This window comes from Taudactylus pleione, unplaced genomic scaffold, assembly GCF_031769625.1.
Source record: "Taudactylus pleione unplaced genomic scaffold, aTauple2 ptg000828l, whole genome shotgun sequence".
NCBI lineage: Eukaryota > Metazoa > Chordata > Amphibia > Anura > Myobatrachidae > Taudactylus > Taudactylus pleione.
In genome coordinates this window covers 1317727-1337074 of record NW_028285230.1, presented here as the reverse complement: position 1 = coordinate 1337074, position 19348 = coordinate 1317727, and the positions used below count along the sequence as shown (strand labels likewise).

Sequence of the window (19348 nt, the reverse complement as noted above, 5' to 3'; positions counted from 1 at the left end):
GCGAGCTGCCATTTAAAAAAAATGCCTTTACCTTTAATGGGCAAAGTGCTGATTGGCTGACAGAGCCGTCTGTCATGGCTCTCAGCCAATCAGCATTATGGTGCTCATTTGCATGTAGCACGGACCCAGGAGATCCATGCTACATGCATCTGTGTGATTGACAGGGACACAGAGCACAGACGGGTCAGTGAGACCCGTCTGCTGCTGTGTATTTCAATGACACAGATGCACGCACGGACCAGGAGATCCGTGCTACTTGCATCTGTGTCATTGACACAGAGCACTGACGGGTCCATGAGACCTGTGCTGCTGTGGTAAAAAAAAAAAGGAAAAAACCCATGTAATAAAAAAATGGCGTGCCCGACCAAACCCACGCCCGCCCCCCCCCCCCCCACCCCAAAAAAATGAAAACCCGCTCCACGAACTCGGTACTTCCCGAATGAGAGCTTAGAGGCGGGGTATCGCCATGGAAACCCCGCTGCTAAGTGTTTCATTGGTTGAGAGAGGTCATCTCCCGTCTCTCAGCCAATGAACGGCTCCCTCCATTGTAGTCAATGGTGGGAACCGCAGGGTAAACTTTAATAACCCTGCGGCTCCCACCATTGATTACAATGGAGGGAGCCGTTCATTGGCTGAGAGACGGGAGATTACCTCTCTCAACCATTGAACACTTAGCAGCGGGGTTTCCATGGTGATACCCTGCCTCTAAGCTCTCATTCGGGAAGTACCGTTCTATAGAACGGTACTAAGTTCGTGGAGCGGGTTTTCGTTTGTTTTTTTTGCCAAGTTCGGGGGATGCCTACTTTGGAACGAAGAGGACAGAACCTCGCATAGGAGATGGTGAGTGTTTTTTTTTTTTTTTTTTCACAGGTCCCCTATGGATACTTTACCCTTGGGGTGCCCTGGAGAGGGTGTGGCCCCTTTATTGGGGGGGGGTCTCCAGGGATCCCCGGCCTGGGCTGACTAGTGGTCAGGGTTGATGCTGCGGCTGGGGGGCCCGGTGAAAGGGCTCCCCTGGCTGTGGCATCAGCCCCCCGCTAGAAAAAGTTCAGTGCTGGTCCTGGAACATACAGGGGAACCCTACTAATTTTTTTTCCCCTGTATTTCCAGGACCGGATCAGAGCCCAGAGCTGGTTGCGCAGAATGTCGTTTGTCCCCCGTATTTTGGCAACCAGCGCTGGTTTGACTAGCCCGGTGCTGGTTGTGCTTAAGTACAGGGAACCCTTACGTTTTGTCCCCTGTATTTAAGCACACCCAGCACTGGGTCACTAATTCCCGGGGCTGGTTGTTCTTTTTTTTTTTTTTGGGGGGGGGGGGGGGGGGGGGGGTGGTTTGTTTGTTGTTTAAAGGAATAATCCAGATCCAAAACACGAAGATCCAAAACACGAAAAGTGGCCGGTGCACACCCCTAATAAATATATATATATGTATATATACATACACACACACACACACACACACACACACACTGGGAGGTGCTACCTGATGAGACTAATTGCAGGCACAACATTTTATTGCATTTATATATTAATAATTTGTAGTTGTGCACCTGAGATTTGTCTGTTTTTGTTATACAGTACATGTCTATTCAGTTCATGTCACTGGGAAACCAAACTATCCCAGCACACTATTTGACAATTTTTAATATATGAATTTATTACAACCGCACATTATGATGCAGAGATTTAATCTAGATCTGTATATGCATTTTACCAAACCCATAGCAGGCTTTGAATAGAGTACATTCCCCTAGGGCCACTCCTAGAATGAGGATTTATCCTGCACAAGTTTCTTGATATTTGTGGTTCCACCCACAATTGTCCATCTTTTCAGAATCTATTATACACATGTGAATTAACTAACTTAGGGGTCTAGTTACTAAGCAGTGTTAGGAGACAGAGTGAAAAGTGTTATGGTGCCAGCCAATCCGCTCCCAACTGTCATCGCACAGGCTGTGTTTGAAAAATGACAGTTGGGAGCTGATTGGCTGGCACCTTATTACTTTTCACTCTGTCTATTAACACTGCTTAGTAAATAGACCCCTTAATCTTTAAATTACTACCGATCCTCCAGCGAGAAATCATCAAACACATAAGTTGTCAAAAGGACATTTGTGATCAAACCTCCCTTAAGGCTTCAGGTTTATTGAAATACTGCAGTGTCTATAGCTGGAAACTATAATTAAAAGTACTTTTTTTAAAGGTATATTTAAATGTTGTTATTCCAGTATTTGTACATAGTGCAGATAAGGCTGGACACATCCCAGGAGCCACATAGCTGGTGTGTCTGCTAGAAAAATACTATGGTCCATTTTGGGAGCCATTTCTATTGAGGTCAATGGTTGCACATGATACATTTTGTCCACCCTTAGCATAGAGAACTGTCCTCTAAAAGGCACCAATACATCTTTTGGGCAATCCGCCGATTCCCCAATCTGATCGGAAATGCCAACAGACAGCCATCAATGATCACCGATCAGTTGGGGAATATGTAAAATTCTTACATGTTAAAAATTCCCGGATTTATTAATCATATTTTGATCCGCAAATCAGTGAAGTCCACCGATGTGCCGACCCCACGTCTGGGGATTGGCCCAATCTGTTGCTAGTGTATTGGGGCCTATACTCTAGTGAATGTGCACCTGCCATCAGCATATTGTACATTACCAGCTGAACATGTGTGGAAAGGCAATTCAGGTATTAAAATATTTGTTTCATACATTGAGTTTATTGGCACAGTGTTACTATACATAATATAACAATAGGAGGTAGCTGATAACATACAAACATTTAATTTGGTTGTGACAATGCAGTGTAGAGAACCTTTATTGAGGAATACTAAGGAAGGGCGGTTTAGTACAGTTTAACTTTCACTGGTATTGCCACCCTTTTCACAGTGAGTGAAGGCAACACTGTGTCTCCCAGCAGTGGGGAGGTGTCTGATTTTGGTCTTCTAAATTTATGGTCATTGAAAGTTTTTATATGCTGCTGGACGTTGCGCTTGTTCTGCGTTGTCCTAGTGTGGAGAAAGCCTACGGTGGTCGGAAGGCAGCTCTCTTTTGCAGATTTCTGGGCTAGAAACGAGCACTGCCATTGGAGACGGTCAGGGTTCTCCAAGTGTGCTCTTGGCATAAAAGAGGTGATAAAGGAAAGCGGTTCCGATACTTTTAACTTCTCACTTGTGGCTTCCAACAGTCTCCTCTCTGCCCTGAGGTCTGTGTTGTGGATCACAGGAGCAGAAGGAATCTTTTCAAGCTGCTGAATCAGAAACGCTTTTCTTCTTGTCAGCTGCTCCGTAAATCCGTTGCCAGCGGGAGCTTTGAGCGGTGGCAGGGATACGGGTGAGGTGAATGGCTGTGCCTCCTTTGTGTTATAAGAGTTAGTACATATTGGAATGGCTCTGCCGGTGAGCTGAGCTGATCTGCTTTGAGAATTCCTCTCCTTTTGTCCTCTAATGGTCACCTCTGCAGGGGAATCGTTGTCACAACAGGCTTGTGTTCTGGAAATCGTGGAAAGGCAGTGATCTGTAGACTCTGGGTTTAAGTCCTCATCTGCAGGAGGTAAAAGGTATCCTCGCTCACAGAGGCTCTGCTCGCTCACAGATTTCTCCTCGTGGTCACTGTGTGTTGTACATTTGATTTCTGGAACCTCGTCTTTACCATCTGGCAGAAAATACAGATCAAGGCACAGAATACACTGCGTGGAGCCTCCTTGCTTGAGCTTCTTGGATTTCCTCTGGGGGTGCAGACAGGCTGTGGCACAAACTGGACCCCACCCGCACACCTGCAAACCCAAAAAAACCACAAGGCGTTAATCCTGCTTGGATTATACTTGCAAAGAAAACCTTTGAGTAATGGGCACCTGCCGCATACAGAGTAAATGCAGATATTTTGTTGGCTGAAATAGTACTTACCAATATGGCTTCTGTCCCTTCACTACAGCCCAGGGCTGTAGAAATTAGATTTCCAAAGTAAATCTAATTTCTTATTGCAGCTATAAAGAGTTAGTTTGTAATTGGGCAGCACAGACGGTGTAATGGTTAGCGTTACTGCCTCACAGCAATGAGGTCATGGGTTCAATTCCCACCATGGCCCTAACTGTGTGGAGTTTGTATATTCTCCCTGTGCTTTCGTGGGTTTCCTCCGGGTACTCCAGTTTCCTCCCACATTCCAAAAATATACTGGTAGGTTAATTGGCTACCCTCAGAATTGACCATAAGTGTGTATGTGTGTGAGCATGTGTTAGGGAATATAGATTGTAAGCTCCACTGGGGCAGGGACAGATGTGAATGGCCAAATATTCTCTCTGTAAAGCGCTGCGGAATATGTGTGCGCTATATAAATAACTGGTAATAATAAAATAATAAATAATTGATCACATTTCTATAGCTGGGTCTGTGTGCACGTCCTGCAAAGAGAAAATAAAGTAAAGTGATAGCTAAGCTATCACTTTACTGACGGGCTTGGATTCAGCTTACCTACTGCAAGTATAGATGGCTCCGAAGAAAAATGTGATACTGTAGCGTAAGGGCTACAACGGATACCGGCAGCGCCGAAACTAGGATTTTTGTCACCCGGGGCAAGACAGTAATTTGGCAGCTCCCCCATAGTAATGTCCCCTGCAGCAGTGCACTTATAGTAATGCCCCCATAGTAATTCCCCTGTAGTAGTGCCCATATAGTAATGCTCCCATAGTAAGTCCTCTGTAGTGCCACTTACACACAAAAAACCCCCCCAAAAAACCTTATACCCTGCTCCTACGTCCGGTCGGCTGCTCCTCGGAACTTTAGTGCCCATGGGGAGAGCCGGAAGCTAGAGGTCAGGAGAGAACTCCAGCTACCGTGGCGCTGCAGGTAAGGAGCCAGGTGCCCGCTGGTAATAAAATCTCAGCGTGCGTCCGGCTTGGAGTTCCCCTGCGGCGCCGGGCTGGGAGGACACTGGCGGCGGCTCCTCTTATTATATAAAGGTAACTTGTATTTTAGGTTTAAGGTCATGTGTTTGTGTTATTAGCCATTCAAACTCGGATGTGGCACATAGAAGGCGCCATAGGCATTCACTTCCTGTAGATACACTGCTGCTGGGTATGAATTAAAACTGAGCAGTTAGATATTTTTAGAAAGATAGATCAGAAGTGTAATTGTCCTTATTGAATAGACTAATCATTCTCACAGTGATTGGTGCACTTTTCTGTATTACAGAGATACTAGTATAAATAGACTTGCACAGTGGCAGATTTTGATTGCTTCAATATTATTGCAATATAAATACATAAACTAGCTGCTATATGAATAAAGGTTAAATATACCCACCTAGAGAATGTTATTCTTTGGCCGTTATGTATAGAATGACGGGTTCCGGACTATAGCCAGACCGTCTAGATAGACACCAGATGATAAAAGTTCGACACAGACAAAAGTCAGACACACTAAAGTTAGACATGTAAAAATTGGACAGGGACAAAAGATCAACAGGGTCAAAAGTTCGACATGAAAAAGATCGACACAAAAATAGTCAACACCTTTTTTAAAAAATTTTTATTAGGGTTAGGCACCAAGGGGAGGGTTAGGGTGAAGATAAGGGCTAAAAAAAAAAAATATATATATTATTGTGGACCATTTTTGTGTCGACCATTTTCGTGTCGAACTTTTGACCCTATCGACCTTTTGTACCTTTTTACATGTCTAACTTTAATGTGTCTGACTTTTGTCTGTGTCTAACTTTTTTCCCTGTCTAGACATTGTCTAACTAATTACTGTCTCTCTCTTATACCACACCCGTTCTTTGTTCAGTCCATCTAACTAGCAGCACAAATGCTCTGGTACAGAAAGCTATTTTGAATGACAGAAAACTCACCCATTGAACATGACATGTAGTAACTACTTACAGCTTCTTCCCACCCAGTCCTTATGATCCACTCTACCGACGTCTGATCATCTTCAAAAACCTTCTCGCTGATCTCCAGCAGCGACTCAGTCAGATCCCTCTCCCATTTCCCTTCATCTTCGGAGCAGCATTTCTGAAGACTTTTCTCATGATCTTCTAATGGGAGATCATTGTCTAGGGTAGCCATTATTGTACCTGCAATACAAATAGGGGGGGAAAAAAAACAACTTTACTTAATAAAGTACTGACTACTAAACATTAAGTATTTCTTTGGGACAATGGTCAAAAGTAACAGAACTGGAAATCTACCATAATAATGTGACGTTCCACACATTTAAGAACTCCATAGAGCAGTACCAGCTGTGCGCTGCTCAGCCTGGTGTTGATGATTAGGGGGATCCCAGTCTCAATCTCCCTCTTCTAGTGGAAACCAGCCCAGGCTGTCTAGCACCGGAGCTGGCTGAGAATTTAGGAAGAGAGCACGCTGTCCATTATTTGATGATATAATATTTCTTTATGACACAGTGCAGCATCCGGAGGTCTAGGTGAGGCAGCTCCACAATGGAAATGTCGACACTCGGAACGGGGACAGTGTCAGGTGGAAGCCGTAATGCCGATCTGATGAGAATACAATTTAAAGCATTTAAACAGGGTCGGTTTTGCAACTTAATACACAGGACGTGATTCAGAGATGACGTTTACACAGTTGAGCGAATATCTGTAAACTGCGCATGCGTCAAGGTACATTACTGTAGTCGCTCACAGCGACTTTTTACTCGCAGTGTGATTGACAGGCAGGGAGTTGTGGGAGGTACAAGAGTGGTTGTAAAAAATACAGGAATGTCACAACCATTTTTAAAGGAGTGTCTCAGCCTGTGTCTGCTCTCCCGTACAAAATAAAAACGCCTCCTGTGTCTCCATTCCTGCAGCCATTTTGCACCATCATAGGGTTACTCAGAAGACGATGAGCGACATATGCCGCGTATTTATAAGCAGATGCTTGGATTTACAAAGCCGCAGGATGGAGTCTCAATATAAATCCCGGTGGCTGCGGCATTTCAATATTTGCGCACAGCGCCACATACCGGAACACAGCTGCGATGCCATTAGTGTATATATCTCAATCAGGCCCATAATGTGATTGAAAGTATTTTAACACTGCCAAGACAAACAGGTCGGCTTCCATCTGACACTGTCGACATTTTGATTGTGGAACACTCATACCAAAGCCCTCTGTGGCAGTAGATGGCCAGCATTTGCAGTCTCTTTGCTATTTAACTGCGTGTTGATGTTTTTCTGCTAATGACTGACTGACGTCTGCTCACACAACCGATGCCGCAAATTAAATCATTTGCAGTTAAAACTTGTTTTAATTACCATCATCAATAACCGCCTCTTAGAGTGCACTGCAGGTTCTTACTGTATAATCACTTATTTAAAATGGATCAACAGCAAACCAGGCTGTTAAAGGTATTTCAAGTGATGCTTATTAATGGTTTTGCATTTAACAACACGTGTGGAGAAAGTGGGCTGCATCATGGCCGCAGAATCGCCTAGTGTTAAGAAATGATTCCACTTGTTACATCGTATAAAGCAGCATTTCCTATGGACTGTCCTGAACGGTGAAGGCATTAAAATAAACTTTCAAAGAATAAAGCGAAAGAGGGTCCTTCATCAGGGGTTCATACAACTGTGACGAGTGATGTCAGTGGTGAGCTACCGGCTCTATTAGAGCCGGAAGCTCATTTGGGCTTGCGGCAGATGAGACCCTACCACAAGGGTCTCGTCGCAAGCCCCGATGGTCGCGACCATCACCTGGCCGCTCGCTAAAGCTGTGGGTGGTCACCCACAGCTTAGCAAGCGGCCAGGAGGCCGGACTGAAAATAAAAACGCCCTTCAGACCTGCGAGCTGCCACCGGCAGCGAGCGGGTCTGAATCAGGGCCATATTACACTAAGGCCGGTATCCTATTAGCCATGGCTAATTACCTCCCCCAGGACTATCCACTTCGCCCTGATGAAGGCACTTATCGGGGCTTTTGTAGGCAGGCAAAACCAAATCCGTGATAAGAAGCTGCGGTCCCTCCTTCATACATAATAAGCATACAGAGAAGTTTATGCATCAAGCAGAGAACCAGTGGAGAAGTTGCTCTTAGTAACCAATCAGCTTTGAAGTATGATTGGAAGCTATGGGCAACTTCTCCACTGGACCACTTCACACTTTCCACTGCTTGATACATAAACCCCTTAATATTGTGGGTAACATTAAAAAATCGGTGTTTTAGGGGGATATGCCACAATATACCTTAATAAATAGGACCCAAAGTAATTTAGCCTCACAACTTAAGGGAGGTCAGCTCTATGCTGCTGTTTAGGAACGCCAGGAAACTGCAATTACAGTGAGTGTCACATAGCAATTTTCTGACATCGGTGATGGCAGCATTCAACTGGCAAATAACTCACAGTCAGATTCTGCATAATTAATATAGCTAGCGCACCAGAGCTGATCACTAATTTTGCAAAGGAACAGTCCCAAGGAGAAGCCACTTCTGATTAATGAAGTTGATGGAAGACGACCAGTTGGCCTTCACACAGATAGTCACAATGAGGAACTGTCACACATGCTGCCCACTAAGTCGCCCCTTGCCTGGTAGAATTAGTATTTACTATGGTGTTTTTTTATTATTATTATTATTATTATTATTATTATTCCATATCATTGTATTATAGGTTTTTTTCTATCTGGAATATGAAATAGTCTATTGGAAATTCTCCAAACTGCCGCTTTCTCGGCCTATGTTCCAAGTTTATTCCCTGTTGTAGCTGTCTCTCACTGGGGTAATTGGAGTCTGATTGAGAAGTTGAGGGGATGTAGTCAGGATCCCAGTGACCGGTCACAATATGGCAGCTGAGTTCTGACGAGGGTAGGATTAGGCACTAGGGGAATGGTTACGGTTAGGCTGCCAAAAGAGGATTCTGCTGCTGGTCAGGATAGTCACAGCTGGAATATTGCACCCAACCTGCCACAGATGCTTTATACACTGTTCCGTGGTACTCACAGGCTGCCGGTTATAGTATTCAGGCCTGTCTGCAATTGACCTAGCTATATTACCTTTAATCTTCTGCCTGTCATTCTCCTGACTTTGGATTGATTTTGATTGCTCTGTTCTACAGTTGCCCCCACCTGGATTGTTTAGAGACTACTCTCTTGCCGCCAGCCCTGACCCTTGCTGGTTTATCATTTTGCTCCTTAGCAACCTGCCCTGACCATTTACTTGTTCCACTTTGTTATCAGTTGCATGTCTCTAAGTTCTGCTCCACATGCGATGATCCATTGTGATGCAGGGAACACCTCTATAGTAGTATCTTCCATTCTGCTATGGGGCGTTGTGTTATCGCTAACTTGTCCCATACATGTGTATCTGTGAGTGCACCAGCTTATTGTAAACGTACTACATTCAATAATACCTGGAGGCAGCAGAGTACCGGTGAGCAGATTGTGCACTTTGGTAACAGGGGCCACTACAAGTGAAAACTGGTGTTCCTGTCTATACTGCAGGTAACACAAATAATGGGTGCGGTCATCACATGTAAGAGGATACCACTTCAGGTAGAAACTATTTAATAGGACTAAGAACAACTTTGAGCTGTGAGAATGTAAGATATAGTTGTTTAGACGAGCAATCCTGCATCTCTGGACACTCCAATCTGAAACTACAGCATACCTGCCAACTGTAAAATGTTCCTCTCCAGCAGAGTTCCCATAGGGAAGAGGCAGCTGGTCACTGGAGTGGGTGGGGGAACGAGGCTGGGTACGTATTGCCATTAGGCCTTTCCCTCTCACAGCACAGGGAGTGGACCAAGATGTCGCAATTCTCTAAGCATTCCGTCAAATTAGCCAGAAAATAACAACCGCACTTAAATGCAAATCTATTAGCATCAGACAAAATAAAAATTCTCCAAAATGCATGCGTACTAAAAATAAGACACGGCTTGTGTACATGTGTGATGTTCTGTAAATAGCCCTGGGAGGGAGCTCCTGGAGCTATTCAGTTCAGCGCGCGGTTTGGTCCGACAGTTGGCAGTTAAGTCGGAGAATGACGGTTCTCGCAGCTTAACCTGGGTGTTTAGTCGTGTGAATCATCATTCTCCAACTAAAGTGCCAGCCACGAGGCTGTTAGCGCCGCGCTAAGCTGGAAAACAGCCGCGCGGCCGGCATTTGTGTCGGATTTCTCCTCGAACCCTCAGGGGGATGAGAGAAGAAATCCTTTAGTCGGCCCAAACAGCGCAATGAATTGAATAGTTCCGGGAGCTCCCTTCCTGGGCTGTTCAGCATCGTGTTGTATTGAATCGAGCCTCATGACTATTGCCAGTTCAGTGTATATGCCAGGAAACAAAGATTACTGAGAGAGCTGGATAACGATGTTCTGCTTTTCTGTCATTTGTAGCTTGGTGCACAAAATATAGTAACACATTAAAATCATCATATTTCTTTCTCCCATGCTCCATTCCTGCCTTTATTAAACGGTATAGCATTGCTCCTAATGGTGACTGTAAGAGATTTGTCTTGTTCATTCTGTCTGTGTATACGGCATTATCGCATAGTAACAGCTGTGACTTACATTTTCCCCTCTCTGCTTCTTGGAACAAAAAGTTTCAGGATATTAGATCCCATACCTCTACCTTCAATAACTGCTTGTGTCACATTTAGGGTGTGTTACCATTTTCTGGTGCGGAGACCTCAGTTCCCCTAGTACTGAGTGTTTGTAATTTACATTGGAAACTAAACTACACTCATAGATCTATGTAAAAGTCATATCTAAATGTGGATGTGTAACCAGTGGGTTAATTATTTAATTTCTACATAGCATACAAGCACTAGAACCTGTGTTGGGCCCCATTGAGGATTGAAAAAGGTATTTATGCTGAGAATGGCCATAACCTTTAGCTTCATAAAAGACATACAGTAAATAGAGGGGCCTACTCTGTGTCCGGTTGTACCCAACACTGGCATTAGATGTGCAGTGGGGACGCGGTCATAATACCGACAGGATGTTGGCGCTTAGAATGCTGGTGCCGGAATCCCGACACCCGTCAGAATCCCGACCTCCAGCATCCCGACGTTAAGTACTGGGGTTAAGGGGAGAGTTAGGCACTAGGGGGGGGAGGATAGGTTTAGCAGCGGGGAGGGAGGGTTAGGATACTGACCGACAAGTGGTGCCTGCTTGTCCAAGCATTTGGTGACAAATGACGGGGCTCCTTGGATATGAACTACATCTTATAAAGATGATGATACACTGGTATTGTCTGAGGGAGTGATTTAGTAGTGGACGTAATTGCAAAGCTGCATGCAAGCAGCTTTGTAATTCCATCCTTGCAAATATAGCAAGAGGTGTCTGACACCCCCTGTATGGCACCCCTTATGCATTTGCGATCCCAGAACTGCGACTGAGGTCACGGTCTGGGATAACAGTAAGCCTCAGCTTATGCAGGCTGGCCGGCTTGCGAGAACGCAGATACTGGCCTTGCCACTCCTGGAAAACGGGGGCAACATGCCCGTTTCCAGGAATGCTGGCAGTTTCCACCCCTGCACCACCCCTTAATTGCCTAGGCATAGCAGGGGCTGCTTGTGATCACGCAGGACCCATTCTGCACACGAGTAGAACGGGTCCAGAGCACACACAGATTTCCGATTATTGTGAATCTGCGTTCAGAGACTCAGCCCCTGAATGCATAGACATGAGTTTAGTATATACTCTGTTACTTATAATAAAGTGCAAGTTTGATTTGTACTCACTGAATTGGTTACATCAGGGTTTGGCAAATATGCCCTATAGCATGTATTTACACGCTACAGGCACTTAGGGACGCACTTTTTAAAAGTACCCGGTTCCTGCTGTGTGTGCGCGCCACAGCTGCTGGCCCAGTGACCTCCATCAGCGACTCTCAGCCAATGGCTGCAGCATCTCATCTTCCAGTTGGCGCCTGAGACCTCTGCCTCCCGGTCACGTGATGCCGCCAGGCTCTCTCCAGCAGTTGCCGTTCCCTGCACCGCACGGGCTGACAGCATGACTGCTCTGGGCCTCCATACACAGGTCTGCGGGTAGGTTACGCCGGATCCCCCCCCTCCCGGTCACGTGATGCCACCGGGATCTCTCCAGCAGCTGCCGTTCCCTGCTCCGCAGTGTCCGCACAGGCTGACAGCGTGACTGCTCCAAGCCTCCATACACAGGTCTGTGGGCAGGTGACGCCGGATCCCCCCCTCGAGGTCACGTGATGCCGCCGGGCTCTCTCCAGCATTATTGTGATGGGAGCTTTCTGTGCAGTGCCAGGGTGCTGCCAGTGTGTGATGGGACCCTTCTGAGCAATGCCAGTAAAAGCCCCTAACCCCCTCCTTGCTCCCAGTACTGCGTCAGGTGCTATCCACCCCTGCACCACCCTACTCCCAGCACTGCCTGCCCTTAGCCCCCTCCTTGACCAGCAGCACTGTTGCAACTGTTGTCTGCGCTTATCCCCTCCTTACCCTCCCCCAGCCCTGTCTGCCCTTACTCCCCTTTACCCCCAGTTCTACCCCAACTTCTCTCTGCCTTTACCCACAACTCTACCCCAACTGCTACCTGCCCCCAACACCGTCCCAACTGCTGTCTACCCTCAATCTGTATAATATGTGATAAGACCCAGAAACCGTGAAGTAGGACCCCAATTTTTTAAAGTGAGGGGACCCCGGGACCCAACATTGTTTTCCACTCACCGCGATCACTGTTACGTGTATAACTAGTCACTTTGATCAGAACAAAACCTGCAGTATATAGGATTCTATTCATAGTTGCACTATTAATGGGTAATTCCAACCAAACTAAAATAACATCTGTATTAGGTAGACTGCAGTGAGTAGACCTAAACAATTAATTCATATTTATATGCCCCATTCAAAGGGGCAGGAGCACACAGACAGTAATCAACATTCATGTAGGCTAAATCAAGAAAATATTGAAAAATAAGGTGATTTTTTAATATATATATATATATATATATATATATATATATATATATATAAATTATTAAACTAATAACCTATATTTGTGTTGAATCCCACCTAGCACATTACAGTGACTGCTCAGTGTGGGCTCCTAAGCGAACTGTTTGAAAAATTCATTTCTGAGCTACTGAACATAACTTTGCCATTAGCAGGCTGCAATTACCCACATCTAGCAGCAATTTCACATTTGCTCAGTGTTCATTCTAGCACCCTGCACCTGTCACAAGCAGTGAGGTTCCTCATTCCTGCCTGGGTGTCACTCTATGTTCTGGTGCTTCTCGCACACTCTGGTCAGTATCTCAAAGGTTTGCCAGCTGAGTGTGCTAGAAGCACCAGAGCAGAGAGCAACACCCCAGACAGGAATGAGGAACTGCATGGGTTGTGGCAAGTGCAGGGTGCTAGAATTACCACTATTTGCTTGTGTTCATGCCCCTTTGGATGTATTATATGTTCACACATTCCCTGCTGCCCGGACAGCCAATTTAGCCGTGGCCCCCCCGCTGCATGGGCGGCCAAATTAGCTGTGGCCCCCTGCTGCCTTGGCGGCCAAATTAGCCGTGCACCGCCCCCCCCCCCCCCCCCCCGCTGCCTGGGTGGCCAAATTAGCCACGGCCACCCCCCCCTGCAGCCTGGTCGGCCAAATTAGCCGCGGCCACCCCGCTGTCTGGTCGGCCAAATTAGCCGCGCCCCCCCCCCTGCCTGGTCGGCCAAATTAGCCGCGCCCCCCCCCCGCTGCCTGGTCGGCCAAATTAGCCGCGGCCCCCCCCCGCTGCCTGGTCGGCCAAATTAGCCGCGGCCTCCCCGCTGCCTGGTCGGCCAAATTAGCGGCGGCCCCCCCCCCCGCTGCCTGGTCGGCCAAATTAGCCGCGACCCCCCCGCTGCCTGGTCGGCCAAATTAGCCGCGACCCCCCCCGCTGCCTGGTCGGCCAAATTAGCCGCGACCCCCCCGCTGCCTGGTCGGCCAAATTAGCCGCGACCCCCCCCGCTGCCTGGTCGGCCAAATTAGCCGCGACCCCCCCCGCTGCCTGGTCGGCCAAGTTAGCCGCGACCCCCCCGCTGCCTGGTCGGCCAAGTTAGCCGCAGCCCCCCCGCTGCCTGGTCGGCCAAGTTAGCCGTGGCCCCCCTGCTGCCTGGACAGTCAAATTAGCCGCGCCCCCAAGGACGACCAGATTAGCTGCGGCCCCCCCCCCCCCGTGGCCCCCCTGCTGCCTGGATGGCCAAATTAGCCATGGCCCCCCCCCGCGCTGCCTGGACGGCCAAATTAGCCGTGGCACCCCCCCGCGCTGCTGCCTGGACGGCCAAGTTAGCCGTGCCCCCCCCCCCCCCCCCGCTGCCTGGACGGCCAAGTTAGCCGTGGCCCCCCCCCCGCTGCGTGGACGGCCAAGTTAGCCGTGCCCCCCCCCCCCGGATGGCCGAGTTAGCCGTGGCCCGCCCCCCCCCCCCCCCCGCGCTGCCTGGACGGCCAAGTTAGCCGTGGCCCCCCCCCTCGGCAGCCTGGACGGCCGAGTTAGCCGTGGCCCCCCCCCGGATGGCCGAGTTAGCCGTGGCCCCCCCCCCTGGACGGCCGAATTATCGCTGCCTCCCCGCTGCCTGGATGGCCAAATTAGCCGTGCCCCCCCCCGCTGCCTGGACGGCCAACTTAGCAATGGCTCGAGCTGCCCGATAAGTTTGACGTAAATAAACTTTAAAAATACATTTAGGAGCAATTATAAGCATGAGTTTGTAGAATCCAGGGGCAACAAATAAGTTGGTACAAATGGATTAAAAAATATATATCCTATTTATGTATTTGCAAAATTAAGGGGACATGTCCCTTCAGTACACATTCAAAGTAAGGTCAATGACACTGAGGTGTAGTGTGTCTAGTCATTCTGAATTGAACTCCTGATGGGCACACACTTAACGATGTGTACCCAGCCGATGTGTCGTGCGGCAGGTCCCGGCATCAGAAAGTGAGTACACACTTGCCGATGCTGTGAGTGACAATGTGAAAGTGGGGGCCATGCTGCATTCGGCTGCATGGCCCCCGCTAATAATATTGCAGTAAAGTGTTTTACTATCAAAAGAAACTAAAATGTAAATATAAAATAGTGATTCACATTAAATATCACGCTAATCTACGGGTGACCAAACAATTCGTGTTTTCCAGATCACATATGTTAACATCAGTAATGACTACACCTGTGCACCAGCTAGGTGATCTAGAAAACATGAACGGGTAATGGTCCTTGAGAACTGGAATTTGGCCACCTCTGCTCTAATCGATAATGTTTGATTATTAAAGGATAAGATTAGCAGACTGCGCAACTCAAGAGCAACTCAAGGTCATTCCACCAACCTGCACACAGCAGAGCAGTTTCAATAAATAATTACACAGGACACTGCCTTGTACTTTACACTAATGTTCCTCAAATAGCAATCTATAAATCATGTGGAGGAACACTGCTGCATAACCACCCCTCTGTGTATTTTTGAATGATGCTACCTCCGAATGATTATAGCTTAGATCCTTGAAAGTATCCCATGTTTGACATTTAAAAGTAGTAGCATTCATCAAAATAATTGCCAAAGTGTGTAAATAAGCAGCTTTAAAAGACAAAAAGCATTAAAAAAATTAATTAAAAACAAACATTTTGAGCTTTGAATTATAAAAATGCTAAATTTGAATAAACAATACCACTCAGAATGTACTCCTTTGTCTTGACAATGTCAATGTTAACATAGATAAATGTCATGAACAGAATCGGTATGAAATACAGACAGTCGGGATCCTGGCGAACAGAAACCCGACGCCGGAATCCCGACAGGGTTAACATACAAACACTTGTTGGTCGGTATGTTAACCCTCCCCCGCTCCCTACCCTAACCCTCCCTCTTTGGTGCCTAAACCCCCCTTCCCGCACGCTAAACCTGACCCTCCCCCATTAGTGTCTAACCCTAAACCTAGCCTTCCCTCAGACCCCGATACTTATCTTCGGGATCCCGGCGCCGGTAATGTAAGCGTCGGCATCCCGGCCGCCGGGATACCAAACGCACACTGTCATGAACAATGGTAGTTATTGGATTGTATACATGTATAAGTGTCAATGTGGATTAGGTTCAATATTTGTGGCTCTAATTCAACATACTTTTAAACAATACAATTTGTATTCATTTTTACATATTTTTACCTAGAAAATCAGCACCAACACTGGAAAACTGCGTCATGTCGGAAAACTTCAGTCTGACTATAAAAGGTCTACTTTCTTAATAATATAATAAAGAGCACAGTGCTCACATCCACATCATTGTTTTTTGGTGCTAGCGTGTGCATGGATCAGATTAACAAATCCTTCATTACTATAGAGAAGGTAATCACAAATTGTGCACAGGGACATAGTTACACTCTTAAGGCCCCCATACATCAGCAATTGATTGCAGCAATCGATTGAAAAAGGGAAAGTATTTTATACACAATCGATTGTGGCATCTCTTCAATCGATTGAAAAAGGGAAAGATTTTTATACACAATCGATTGCAAAGTGCACGATTGCTGCAATCAATTGCCGATGTATGGGGGCCTTAAGGGCTGGTACACACTAGACGATATATTGTCCGATCTGGTGGTTCGGACATATTGTCTGCATTGGGTAGTGTGTACCTGCTATGTCGCTGACGATGCGCGCTCCTGCACGTTGTCAGCTACATCGCCCGTCGTTCTGACGGGCGATATCAGCGGGGGCCATGCTGCCGAATGCAACATGGCCCCCACTGGCGCATTGTCACTCCCGGCATCGGCAAGCGAGTACTCACTTTCCGATGCCGGGACCTGCCGCACGACACATCGGCTGGGTACACATCGTTAAGTGTGTGCCCATCATGAGTCCAATTCAGAATGACTAGACACACTACACCTCAGTGTTATTGACCTTACTTTGAATGTGTACTAATTAAAAATAAAGGGACATGTCACCTTAATTTTGCAAATACATAAATAGGATAGAGATATATATATATTTTTTTACTCCTTTTCAATCAATTTGTACTAACTTATTTATTGCCTCTGGATTCTACAAACTCATGCTTATAATTGCTCCTAAATGTATTGTTAAGGTTTAAAAGTTGTACTAAAGCTTTTTACTTGTGTAACCCACCCCTTTAATTTAATATTATTTTTTCAATTGTTCTTGAATAAATTGTATATATTTTTCATATATTTATTTTGCACTTGCACTTTTTCACCTTAATGGTGTAGGTATACACTATGCTGGATATTTTCAATTTGAGGATTTAACAAAAAAAAAAAATCCATTTAATTCACATTTTGTTGTTAATTCAATTGTTACTACTATCTTCCTTAATACCTTTACTAGTATTTTACTATTAACTTAGAGCTGACACCGGAATGTCATAGGTTAAGTTACTGCAATTTGACACTACATATACTATATATTCTCCTCACTTCATTATAAATACGCATTGGCGCCGTACCCACCCCCCTTTTTTTTATTTAAGGTATATTTATTAAAGATCCACACAAAATACATCAAAATATGTCTACAAAGAGACAGACAAACTTCACTGAACATAGCAATAGGAATACACAAGAACATAATTCAGTGGTAAGTACAAAACTGTGGGATACAATTTTACATTTTAAAAGGAAGAATAAAAATAAAGAGACCAGCAAGGAGAGTAGAAGATAAGAAGAAAAAGGGAGACAGTGTGGCTAGTACTGTCAAAGAGGAAGAGTAAAGGGGGAGAAAAAAAAAAGATTAAATGAATGGGGAACTAGCATTGAAAAAGGACAACCAGGGGGCCCAAACCTTACTGAATGTTTTGCAAGAGTGGTTAAGGATACTGGTCATGTGTTCCATTCGCTGAACAAACCAGACCCTATTAATAACACACACACATATATATATATATATATATATATATATATATATATATATATACACACACCTTATGCGGCACTTCATATTAAGCTTGTGGCTTCATTGTACTTAAAATTAAAATAATTGTGTTCTTGTTCATTTAACTTAGCCTAATATATATCTCACCTTTGTTGTCTTACATTGGGTGTATTTTACAAATCTAAGCAGATGTAACAGAGTAATATTACAGAATGCACCGTATCCATCTATAGTCAGATAGTGGCCTCAGCCAATACCTACATTAGATAATATGTGATCTGTATTCTGCCATAGTACAGCACTGCAGCTATTATATTGGTGGTGTAACAATGCTGATCACACTCCAGCAATAGAGCAGCAGGCAGGGCCAGTGACTGAGCTCCTCTCTACACTCCCATGTATGCATGTTACAGGTCATACAGTGCAGCAGTGCACCTGCTTTACACACACATGTATGCATATTACAGGTCATACAGTGCAGCAGTGCACCTGCTTTACACACACACACATGTATGCATGTCACAGGTCATACAGTGCAGCAGTGCACCTGCTTTACACACACATGTATGCATATTACAGGTCATACAGTGCAGCAGTGCACCTGCTTTACACACACACACATGTATGCATGTCACAGGTCATACAGTGCAGCAGTGCACCTGCTTTACACACACACACATGTATGCATGCATGTCACAGGTCATACAGTGCAGCAGTGCACCTGCTTTACACACACATGTATGCATGTCACAGGTCATACAGTGCACCTGCTTTACACACACGTATGCATGTCACAGGTCATACAGTGCACCTGCTTTACACACCCATGTATGCAAGTCACAGGTCATACAGTGCAGCAGTGCACCTGCTTTACACACACATGTATGCATGTTACAGGTCATACAGTGCACCTGCTTTACACACACATATGTATGCATGTCACAGGTCATACTGTGCAACAGTGCACCTGCTTTACAGACACACGCATCATATTAGAAACCATTATGGAGTTGGGTAGCAGCCTGCGGCTTTGTTGTGGAGCAGCCAGATGCGAGGCACGCTGGGACTTGTAGTCCCACAGGTTGCCTAGTTCAGCCATGAGTATAAGCCGGAGCCGGTACATACCGCGTCTACAGCATAGGTGCAGCCTGTGCGGGGGTGTACGTGACACCGGTGCGGGGTGCTCTCCTCGCCAGCTCCATCCTCCTCTCTGCAGCAGCACAATTACAGGCCGCCGCCGTTGCCATGGGCGACCCGGAGCGGACACGTGCCGGAAGTGACGTACAATATACGCCGCCCCCAGTCCTCCTTGTCTCCCTGAGCTACTGACCTTGGTGCTGATCTGGGTGCAGGAAGAGGGGCATCGGCGGCGTCAGCCACAGCCCCGCCCCCTCCCCACTCATGTCAGTGGGTGTAACGTGTAATGGCCACAGCGGCACTAATATAAGTTTTCTTTCCATGCAAAATGTAATGTAGTGTACTGAGCTCATATATTATATACCTACATAATAATGGTGTGTGTATAGTCCTACTAC

General features: G+C 46.2%; 1 protein-coding gene across 3 annotated transcripts; it reads right to left on the bottom strand.

The window, feature by feature from the left end:
• Nucleotides 1-2707: 2707 nt before the first annotated feature.
• Nucleotides 2708-19113, bottom strand: CUNH16orf46 (chromosome unknown C16orf46 homolog). Of its 3 annotated transcripts, none has more exons than XM_088458353.1 (3): nt 18939-19113; nt 5883-6076; nt 2708-3782 (listed from the first exon to the last, which is right to left on the bottom strand). In XM_088458353.1, the coding sequence occupies exons 2-3, from the start codon at nt 6066-6068 to the stop codon at nt 2853-2855; spliced, it is 1116 nt and encodes a 371-aa protein (XP_088314479.1). In that variant the 5' UTR covers nt 6069-6076; nt 18939-19113; the 3' UTR covers nt 2708-2852. The 3 variants fall into 3 exon arrangements, with proteins under 3 accessions (XP_088314479.1, XP_088314478.1, XP_088314480.1); XM_088458352.1 differs by lacking the exon at nt 18939-19113 and adding an exon at nt 11753-11913; XM_088458354.1 differs by lacking the exon at nt 18939-19113 and adding an exon at nt 11677-11763.
• Nucleotides 19114-19348: the final 235 nt, after the last annotated feature.

Bases quoted from the DNA above. Each gene is read 5' to 3' on its own strand.
- CUNH16orf46 (XM_088458352.1), bottom strand. From the start codon at position 11,816: ATGGAGGTCACTGGGCCAGCAGCTGTGGCGCGCACACACAGCAGGAAC. The intron at 6,077-11,752 runs GTGCGTCCCTAA...TTTGTATTGCAG, and splicing joins GAACCGGGTACTTTTAAAAA to GTACAATAATGGCTACCCTA. The intron at 3,783-5,882 runs GTAAGTAGTTAC...TTGGGTTTGCAG, and splicing joins GGACTGGGTGGGAAGAAGCT to GTGTGCGGGTGGGGTCCAGT.